Genomic DNA, 11,167 nt, shown 5'->3' with positions numbered 1-11,167 from the left:
CAATGAACGTAGTGTCACGTTGTCCTCATAATTGTCAGACTGTGGTACAGTGTTGGTTTGGAAAAGTATCCTCACGGTGGCAATTGGAAAGCTTTGGAGGTGTGGAGTCAGAGCAGAGTCATAGCGAAAATGATGCAAATATTTGAAAGATTGTTCTAAATATAGATTAGAGGGGCTTGGTGAGAAGTAGGAATAGTGGGTAAATGTTCACTAGGGAATTCAGGATTGGGGGGCACTGACTTCAAGACTTAGAGTGGATTAGAGAAGTAGAAGGGCTTACATTTAAACGAAGGATATAATTTAGTGATTCTGATTACACAGTGAACTCTTGGTAAGATATAAAAGCCTCAGTCCTACCCCAGATTTGCCGAGTCAGAATTTTGGAGGGATGAGACCAGGTATATATATTAAAAAGCTCCCTCAGAAGGGAGAGAGACGCAAGAGGGAAGAGATATGGGAACATATGTATATGTATAACTGATTCACTTTGTTATAAAGCAGAAACTAACACACCATTGTAAAGCAATTATACCCCAATAAAGATGTTAAAAAAAAAAAAAGCTCCCTCAGAGATTTCAATGTGTGTCTCTGGTTAGAAACCACTAAATGAATTAATTTGTGTTTTTTTAAATTCCAAGAAATTGTCAGAGTATCCTCACCTACTGTTTTGAATCTTAATACACTTAATGTGCATGTGTTTGCATTTCTCTTCTGCGTGTTTTTTTCAAACTGTCTTCAGTTCCTGAGAAATTTTTCTGCTACTTGGTTTCAAGTTGTAAACTTATTAGTGTTATTCTGCAAAATCAATTTTGAGCAAATGAAATGTACTGCAAAGAATTTCTGTAACTTTTTTTTCTTATTACATGATAGGGACAAAAGCCAGGATGGATGGTCAAGCATGGTATTTGAGAACTTCAAAGCTGGCTCTGGCCTTGGCAATTATCCACTCAAAACCAGCAGACAAAAGCAGCAGAGAATACACAGAGCATCTCGCAAGGACGGTGTCTGGTCAGGAATCAAAGTGGAGAGCAAAAGTCAAAGCCTTGGAAGCTGAAGTTCTACAATTACGTCAAAAACAACTTCTGAGCAGGATTTGTTCAGGATCATTTGAGAGTGGTGAGTGGATGAATCCTGGGGATGTATCAGTCTGTTTTATTTCAGCTTCACAGTTATTTAGAAATTTGTTACCAAGACACCGTTGTTTAGTTTCCTAAAATTAGACTTCTTCTTCTTACCCTATAAAGATTTTTTACTTCTAATCATTCATGAAGAACCTATTGTCACTTTCTAATCAATGGGGCTGCATTACACATGGGGATGAAGTTGGAGAATAAATTGTCTAGATGCAAAGGCAGTAATAATACTGTAAGTTTACTGGAGAAATTAATTTAAAAATCTTACTCATCCATATTATTTTACTCTGTATTTTATGTTGCTTTTATATTACATAATTCATCCAGCAGCTCTGTATCAAGTACCAGCTCTGGACCAGGCATGCAGTGGGTGGTGAGGACCCAAAAACACAGAGAGAGAGGTGCTGCCCTTACCGTGAAGTACCTACCATTCCAGCAGGGAAAAAAGACCTATATATAGATAATTAGCCCAGTTGTGATGAACATTATCATAGAGTCAGTGACAAAGTGCAGAGCAGAGCAGGAAGCCATTCATTCTGCCTGGTTTCCGGAAAGGCTTCTCAGGTTTGGCCCTCGTGGGTCTGTCCATAATAGTGAGGCGGTCAGAGCTTGCAGCAAGAGGCAGGAGCGTGAGCTGGGCAGCAGGGAGAATATATGCCCCATTCACCATGGCCAGCGGGACATCCCAGAGCCCAGAACACCGTATGGTAGAGATCTGACAGGGAGAGGCAGAGAGGTGAGTGGGGACCAGGCTCAGAAGGGCTTTGGATGTCAGCCTGAGGAATGTTCCTTATCAGTGAGTTGGCCAAACAACGTGTGATCTCCATAGAACCCGTGAGAGAGCGTGAAAGGGGGACTGTAATAATGACACGAGGACAGCAGGGAAGACCAGGACCCTCTAGGACAAACCAGAGCACATGGGCACCTCCTTCGTCAGGAGCCGTTCACCTTTTTGACTCAGAGGACTGACCCTCACATTGTGATTATGAAACGTAATTCTGCCGATTATTTGAAAATGTAGATCAGATCGTGTTACTCCTTTGCCTAAAACCTTTCCCTGACTTCGCGTTGTGCCTCGCACTAGATCCCCCCTCGTGGCTGTGGCTCCTGATGCCACGGTGATTTCACTTCTGCTCCCCTGCACGCATATACCCTCCCGCTCTGCACACAGCTCCAGTGTCCCTGGGCTTCCTTCCAGCCTGTGCAGGCTCTTCTCGCCTCGAGCTTTGCTGTGCTCGTCTCTCTGATGTGTGGCTGCCTCTTCCCTTCCCAGAGTTCTTATTCTGAGTGACCCCTGCTCAGTGATCACTACAGGTATAGCACCACTCACAGTTATTTTTTACCCAAACACCCCCCTATGGGTTATGTACCTGTTTGCTTACTTGGTTGCTGCTTGATCTCTTTGACTTGAGTCTGGGTTTGCTGAGGAGAGGGTCTTTGATTTGCTCACCACTCTCTCCTCAAGACCCACCCCAAAGCCTGCCTCACAGAAGGTGCTCAATCCATATTTGTCAAATGAAGTGGAGCATAGAGGATGCTTTGGCTGTGGCAGTGGTTGGAGGCAAGGAGGCAGCTTCTAAAAGGGTTTACCAAGCCCACAGGAAGAGTGATGCGTTGAACTAGATCTGTGATAGGGAGAACCAAAAAGCACAGTTTCAGAGTAGAAACTTCAGAAGTTTGTGAATGAGTTAAGAGGGGGTTTTAAGGGAGCTGGAGGCGTGTAGGATAATTGAGGTTTCTAGTTCTTGTTCATTAAATTGATTGCGATGCTTTGACTCCAGAGAGTGAACACAGAACAAAGCTTATAGGATAACAGGTTGAGTCCAGGTCTGTCTGAGAGTGTTCTGAACATACCCCTGAGTATATAGGCATTACCTAGAAGGAAGGTAGAAGTATGGTCCTAAATATCAAAGGGGATGAGCAGACTGGAAATATAGACTGTCAGTAAGGATTTCTTGGTGTTTAAGTGATAGTGAAGTTACCACTGTGGATGAGGCTACAGGGAGGGTGCAGCTTTGACAGGGAGGCTGCAGGTTCCAACACTGCAGGCTGGGCAGAGGGAAAGGAGCTGTTGGAAAGACTGTGACTGTCATACTAGGATGTGCAGGTGTAGTGGACTGGTGCCTGCCATGGGTGATAGTAGGGTACTTTCTAGGTTCAGGCAAACCCTGCTAACCCGATACCCATGGTGTTACTAAATCTCGTCACTGTGAGCAGAAACAGTGTTACATGATTTACAGCCACATTTTAGTCTCTCTCGTCTTTCTAGGCAATGGCCTCTGAGAATATCTGTGAATGGCAAACATAATTATTTTTAACTTTTTTTGTGCAGTCATATGACTGATATAATGGTACACATGTAAAAATTCCCAGTAATATCGAACTGTGAATATCGTAAGCATCCATGGTATCAGAGCTGTTGTTTACCGTCAAGAATCTCTTTACAACACCAATACGGTGTGGGGTGTGTGATTTGTTTGGGACGTGAGTGGACCTAACGGTGAGAGCCTCCAGGATGACTTGTTTTTACACTGAAATCTTTCAATTGCAGTGCCTGTGAGAGGAATTTTCAAATATCATGTAATTAAAATCTCTTTTACTCGCAGCGAGAGTTGCAGGTAAAGCGTTTCAGTGCAGATGTTTGGAAGTAGTCTGACTCTCCATCTGTTAGCTTAGACTTGAAAAATGAGGAATAAATGGATAGATTCAGATAAATAGAGTCAGTATTAAAGGGGAAAGGAAAAAAACCTAAGAAAGGGGGGCTATTAGATTGATAGGAAAATAAAGGAGGAACACAGTTGGTTTTTAAAGATGTATGACTTGAAAGACTGACACGCCTTGCTCTAAGAAAACTCCATCGCTGAAAATCAAACTATTTTATAGGCGTATTTATATTTTGTGTATTTATATTATGTGTTTCTTTACACTTGCATGTTCTCCAGTGTTCAGAGACCACAGGCCCTCAAAAAATGGTGACTGGAATCCTTCCTGACAGATTGAGAGGCTGGGGAACTTAATCTACAGCATTAGCTATCCATTGAAGCAACCGAACAACCCAGAATTAGATAGAGCAGAGCTGAAATGGCAGAGTAAACAAATAAGGATGTATGATATGGTTTATACAGCATTTCAGGAACTCAGCTATTTCTTTATTCTGATTTATTTTTCTGTAATTTCTTAAAGGGAAATATTCTTTATTGTATTTATTAGGGGGCTAGACTCTATAGAGAAGGGATAAATAGAACTTGCTCTTGGAATTATGCCACATTTAAATTTTACCTAAATGCTTCTTATTAGAGGAAGGAAGGGAGGGAAGGAGGGAGGGAGGGAGGATGGATGGAAGAAGCCCAGATATCCGGTGTCACACTTCTTAAAGTCTTCTGGGTGATGTGTGACAGACAGGTTAGCTGTCTACTCAATAGCCAGCTTCCTTCTTCTTTACTAAAACACTCCAATTTTGTTTTGACAGACATGTGCCCATGCCTAGTGGGTTAATCTATGAAAGACTTAGACTTGTTTTGCCAGTATTATTCTGTGGTTGGGCAGTGGAAGCTAAAGAGGAATCTTTAGAGCTTTTGGTAAAGATTCACCTCATTGTATAAAGAGATTGAGGCTTGTGAAAGGTAGCAATTTTAAAATGTTTTTACCTCAACCACTTGCTTCCTGTATGGGCACTGCCACATGAAGATGTGATGCCTGGAACTGCGGTAGCCGTTTTACGACCATGTGGCAATATTGAAAAATTAATGTCAACATGGTAAGGATGATAAGCAGGAGGGTGAGAGGAGCCTTGGTCCTTCTTGTCATCTGACCAGCCAAAGCAACTCTAGGATTACTTTATTAGGAATTTTGTTTTAAAAGATAAATAATGGTTTAAGCCACTCTTATCCACATAATTCTCTTCCTTGTAACTGAACACATCCTAACTTAAAGAGTGGGGAAGTGGTGGGGATAATGAATAAATTAGAGAGCTTTTTTTCCCCAAGAATCTTCTTGATTTATAGAGGAGAAAATGAGAGAGAGAGAGAAAGAGAGAGAGAGAGAGAGAAGTGTTCTTTTATCTAGAACAGCTTCCGGTTAAATGATGGCCTTATAATGTTGTGAGCATTTAGGTGGGGTCTGAGTAGGTAGTTGAGGGAGACACAGAGCATAGAGAATGGCCAGGAAGACATTAGTGGTTGTTCTTAAATGTTGACCAGGGTTTGAAAGGGATGTGACGACAGGCACAGGGCCTTGTTAGTGGGAAGACTGGCCTAGGATTTCAGTGAGCAGATTTAGAGCTAAGCTTTGCGTGTGTGTGTGAATGTGCTGGTGGGATCTGGACGGTTGCTGTGAGACTTGCACAGTGCTTTGGCATTTACAGGAGGGACAGAGATGGATGTCCTGTCAGGCATATGCTTTTTCCCCTACAACATAGGCACTCAGTATCTTCATAAATGATACATAGGTTACTGGATGAGCAACTAGCTAAAGTAAAAAAGTACAAGAAAATCAAACGAAATTAACACATCAGTTTGTCTGTTTATTTAGTAAATACTCATTGAATCTGGGGCTCAGGTGTCACGGGCTTGGGGCTGGGGAGCGTGGTGGGCAGGGCAGCACCGTCAGTTTAGGTTGAACTCAGCTCTTGTCAGTTTGGGGTCCTGGGGAGCAACCAGCACAACCAGATGGCTGTGGAAGCTTCCCCGTCCTTCTTGCTGACATTGTTCAAGTTTGTCCAGCCTCCCCTGCTGTTCCCATTACTGCAGCACTGCCTACCCCAGACCCCACTTCTCATTTCCTATAAGTTTGCGTTCAGGCAAAGGTTCTCAGCCAACTGGTGCTGCTGAGGTATCAGAGTAGGGGCTGGATATCGCCGCCACCCTGCTCGGAGCTTGTCTTGGCTCCCAGCTGCCACTCTTCTGGCCCCGCCTACTCAGCCTCTGTCCCCTCCCTTCCTTCTCACCCTGTTCCAGACCACATAATGGGGAGACACCACAAATAACAGACTTGCAGACACAGCTGTGGAGCTCAGCATTTATATGTTGGGGCCTTCTCTGTTTTACAGATGCTGAAAGAGCATAGACTATGAATGCATAGCATTTCCTTCTTCACAAGAGCTCCTGTAATATAAATTGTCAAATATAATAATAATGGGAATTTGCCTAAAATTGCAGTTGATTTAAAGCACACATGCATAATGTACATAAACATCAGAGAATACGCCCTTAATTTAGTATGGATTCTAATGGAAGTCTGTACAATAATTTAAAGTAAATTTATAATTGTACGTTAGAAATGCTTTACTCATTATATATAAAAACTGAATTAAACTTTTGATATTAGAGACCACTGTCAACATGCAAAGAAATTAAAGTTAAGGCTGAAAAAGCTCAGTATCAAATGGCTTTAACAGTAACAGCGATAATTTAGAAATGTGAACACGTTCCTTATCATCACAGGCGCTGGCTCTGGTGGGAATGGTGGAGATAGGGAATCAGGAGGGCCGAACAAGTCCTGGCACATGGACGAGGCCTGAGGGAGCCGCAGAGGCTGGGCCTGGGCAGGGCAGCCTGGCGTCTCACATGCGGAGTGTTCCAGGTGGAGGCCATCCGTCCTCCCATGCTCTTCCTGTACCAGGCTCCGAATGTCACTTTGTGATGCAGCCTGAGCTGGGTTTCAGGTGGGTGTCTGGCATGTCCAGGTGATGCCCTAGTTGGGGTGCATCTCTGGATTCCCTCCACTTCTCTGCATTCCCAGTACCACTGTCTTGGTCTTGTCTGAAAAATCCCAACTGGACTCCATGTCTGTGGTTGTAGCCTTGCTGTGTTCAAGTCCATATTGCAGCCTGGTCTCAGGTCCTCTCACTTACTTTAGGATGAAGTCCTCAACCCATAAAACGGGCTCCAAGCCTCTCCACAGTGTGGTACTTGCTTCCCTCTCCAGCCCAGCCTCTCACCACTGTGTCCTCCACGTTCTGCTCGGCGACATGCGAAATTTCTTCCACTTACTTGAATCCACCTTGTTCTCTCTCAGCTCTAGGCTTGTACACACGTGATTTCTCTTTGGAGGATGTGTTCTCCCTCTCCTTTTGGTCTAGTTGTGCACTACAGTATTCTTTTCTGCTGACGTAGTTTTAAAATCTCTTTTGCCTTCCTTGACTACCTCCCTAGACTAGATCAGATTCCCCTGCTAGGGGTCCCCATGATATTCTGTACTGTTTACGGCATTTTTGAGCTAAATTACTATGGTTTAATCAGCCTGTCTTCCCTGTAGGGCCTACATTCCATGCTTTCAGGGAGTGTGTCTTTTCTCATTACCACTGTACTCCTAGGTTAGCACAACACCTGGCATGGAAGGGCTCCTTGGTGACATTTGTGGATGAATATGTTTAGAAAAGGTTTATGTGGGTGTTATTTAATACCTCGAACAAAGTGGCCTTGCTGATCTGTCGTTTCTGGAGATCTACCAAACCACTGTAATGATGGAAGGAGAATCAGAGAGGGAGGTCCAGCATCCTAGGAAAGGGAACCGACTCAGGTAGGGTGAGTATCAGGGCTCTTCCTCTGAGGGAGCTGTGCAGGCACACAGTCATGTAACCAGAACAGAATAAACAAAGAGTGACAATGTTGAGGGCCCCTCTGTGGAACAAAAGCTAAAACTGCTCGAAGTACTTGTGTATTCCTAGGTCTTTACTCATTGTGATATTTTTGGAATAGTTTAACCTGTAGCAAATTCTCATCTAGTCCTTTCATTTAGGATTATATTTCATTTTTTTCAGGTTTTATTTGTGTTTTTTGAATGCCCTGCTGTTGGTTTTCAAATTTCAAGATTCTGTTAGAAATATGAAAGTACCTTGCGGATTTTGGATTCAATACTTGGATCCTAAACATCCTAAAATGAATTTTTTTGGATAAGTTCAGTGTGCAGTGAAGAGAAACCAGGTAGGTAGCTGTGGGCTACAGTTTGGAGTGGGAAAATTGATGGAATAATATCAATTCCATTATCAAAGCCAGGAGATCAGATGATGAGGGTAAATGGGAGTAGGCTGGAGATTGTGCATTTCTGATTAGCTCCCAGGTGGCGTCTGAAGACCCGGGTAAGGAGCCATGGGGCTGGGGAATCCCTGGTGGGGCGTTGGTCTGTGAAGGAAGGAGAAGTGATAGGTTGGCAGTTGGGGGCGGGGCGTGCAAGGTGGAGGGAAAGTTTTCTCTTTAGGATGGAAAAGACGTTAGCCCACTGGTACTTTGATGGGAAGGAATTGGCAGAGAGAGGAAAGGGGAAGATACAAAAGGAAGATAATAAAGGAATCCCAGGTGGCTTGGGGCCCTAAACCTAGAAGATTTACAGAGCACACACGGAGAGAGGGAGAGACGGGCCTTGGGCCCCAAAAGGAGCCGCCCTGTCTTCTGAAGGAGAGAGTCGCTGCCCCTTGATTTGTGTTTCTCTGAGTCGTTCCTGGCAGCTCTGCAAGGAGTTCCTTCCCTTTAAAGCTCTCCCGGCCCACCCAGCGCCCCTGCTTCCTAATGACTTCTGGTTGTGTTGTTTCTTTTTTCAAACTGCCTTTGGAGTCTCATTCTCACATTTCTTTCCCTGCTGTTTCAGCTCTGGTCTGAATCCTCCCTACCTCTTTCCCTACCTCTTGCTTTGGTTGTATAGATAAAGGAATGAGGAAAGCAAGTTGGCTAACTTGCCTGAGGTTAAATGGATGGTAAATGGAGTGGGATTCCCGTAGGATCCTTGAACCATGCCTTTCTAGTACTTGAAGATGTTTTCTTAAACAGGTATTTCTCAAACTGTGGTCCCCAGACCAGCTGTGTCAGCATCAGGTGGAGATGTGATAGATTTACAGACCTCACCCCTGACCCGAATCAGAAACCTTGGCGGGAGAGCCAGCATCTGTGGCTTAACTAGCCCCCCAGTGATTCTGCTGAAAACTGAAGTTGGAGAACCACTGAAACCACTGAATTAAACACATAAACGTGAAATATATGTTCAGGGAGCATAGTGAGACCTCTCCAGAAAAGGGGTCAAACCATCTGAATGTCACACATCAAGGGATTTGTTGGCAAGCCTCTGAAAGATTCCTTAATACCAGCTGATACCCTCAGTCACCGAAGTACTGAGAAAATGTTCACTTAGAGCCTGATTGAGCTGGGGCAGGTAGTAGAACTTAGAGAAAATGAATAAAAATATAAAATAGTAACATGAACATGACTCTAACAACCGTGTTTGATACTGTTCCATACCATTCAGTGAAATATGTATGTAAGCATAATAGGAATACAAGGAGTGAGTATTGTACGTTCTTGTTCTAGGAGAACTTCTCTCTTCCCTCCTTACCCCTCTCTCCTCTCCTCCTCCCTCCATCCTGCTTCCCTCATCTCTTCCTCATAAGCATCCTACGTGCAATCCTGAATATATGCCATGTTTTCTGTATACATGTACAGTTGTATAAGACAGCTCCCATTTTTGCAGGGGAATATGTCTTATATCTATTTCAAGTAATTTTGGAGATATATTGTAGGGGAAAATATTGCATAGGAGAAGCAATATACTGTATTCTAAAAACTAGTAGAAAATCTTAAATTCTGATAATATTTTACCAATCCTTCAAAAAGAATATAATGTAACATAGCTAAAAAGAAATATATTGCTAACAATGAATGCCAGCATGGTGCAGGCCACAAGACAAAAAACACTGAGTCATAAATAAAGTCTGTCACACATGTACAACTATAAACACAGGTACTTACATTGTATTCTGGGTGATTCTGAGGGCCGAACCAGGTAACCTGGTTATCAAATGAACTTGAATGAATTCCTAAATGGAATATGCAGGTACAGCCCTCATTCAGGAGGAAGGGCATCATTACATATTTCTCATACTGCACCTAAACTGTGGTCTTTTCAGTTGAATCTCCTGTTTTAGAGACCTCATTTCTGTGATTTTTAAAAATTAAATTTCTTGTAAGCCTTTCTTAGAGTTACTGTGAAAATTAAATCCATGGGCGAGTGCCTGGCTGGGATGTGCGCTGTAAAGGGGACAACGGGGCTGGGAGCTGCTCTCAGCCACCAGCAGATCTGTCCTATCACATCGTCAGTTATTGCATGGTAAGCGTGTGATAATTTTTCTTGTTTTCGGTCGCTCCCATTTCTCTCAGAGTCAGAGAGAAATATTGCCTGTGTGTTTTTAATTCATTCAGACCACGTCTACCAAGTTTTGTGCTTTGACGTAAACAAGAAAAAGATTGCTGCCAGAGCAAGCTAGTTCTTATGCTTTCAACGCCCAGCTCTAAACATTCCTCATTACTCTTTTAATTAATGTCACACAAAGAACAAAGACTAAGTTGCCTTTGTGTCCTCCCTTGGTGCTTCATTCAATACCATCTTACGCACAGTCGATTTTCAAAGACGTTCCTTGGCTTGATTTTTAAATTATTGACTCTGATTAGGCTTGTAAATATTTGTAGCAGAAATAATTTTCCAGGTAAGGTGGGATTTTCTGTGTAAAATGTAATGTAATACAGATAAAATGTTAACATTTTGTATCAATTTGAAAAGTAACCACTTGGTGAAAAAGAAACTGGTAAAACTTTAAGTAATGCCTCTGATCCTTCTACTTCTACATACTTCTAATTGTATTTGGAGTTTTTCTAACTTATTAATAAAACAGAATATGCAGAATTTAAGCATCTTTCCTCTCTCCCTTGTTATTCTAGTAACAGATTATATCTAGAACTTCCCCTGGAATTTAGTATAATTTGTCCATTCTTTTTTTTTTTTAGAGATATTTTCTTTGTTTTTTTTTGTTGTTGTTGAATTTTTGAATTTTATTCTCTTTATTTTTTTATACAGCAGGTTCTTATTAGTTATCCATTTTATACATATTAGTGTATACATGTCAAACCCAGTCTCCCAATTCATCCCACCACCACACCCCCGCCGCTTTCCCCCCTTGGTGTCCATACATTTGTTCTCTACATCTGTGTCTCAGTTTCTACCCTGCAAACCGGTTCATCTGTACCATTTTTCTAGGTTCCACATATATGCGT

At 42.6% G+C, this 11,167-nt stretch overlaps 1 protein-coding gene across 1 annotated transcript in view; it reads left to right on the top strand.

Annotated features, from left to right (window-relative positions):
- Nucleotides 1-882: 882 nt before the first annotated feature.
- MEI4 (meiotic double-stranded break formation protein 4) overlaps nucleotides 883-11,167 on the top strand; it is a 202,866-nt gene continuing 192,581 nt past the window's right edge. The window contains exons 1-2 of the mRNA XM_067702735.1: nucleotides 883-1,120; nucleotides 10,285-10,297. Of these exons, the coding sequence (XP_067558836.1) occupies nucleotides 885-1,120; nucleotides 10,285-10,297 (249 nt within the window). The 5' untranslated portion in view covers nucleotides 883-884. The remainder of the gene's footprint in view (nucleotides 1,121-10,284; nucleotides 10,298-11,167) is intronic.

The sequence above is a fragment of the Pseudorca crassidens genome, chromosome 13, assembly GCF_039906515.1.
Source record: "Pseudorca crassidens isolate mPseCra1 chromosome 13, mPseCra1.hap1, whole genome shotgun sequence".
NCBI lineage: Eukaryota > Metazoa > Chordata > Mammalia > Artiodactyla > Delphinidae > Pseudorca > Pseudorca crassidens.
The sequence above is the reverse complement of the archived record's forward strand: the minus strand, read 5'-3'. Positions and strand labels throughout refer to the sequence as shown.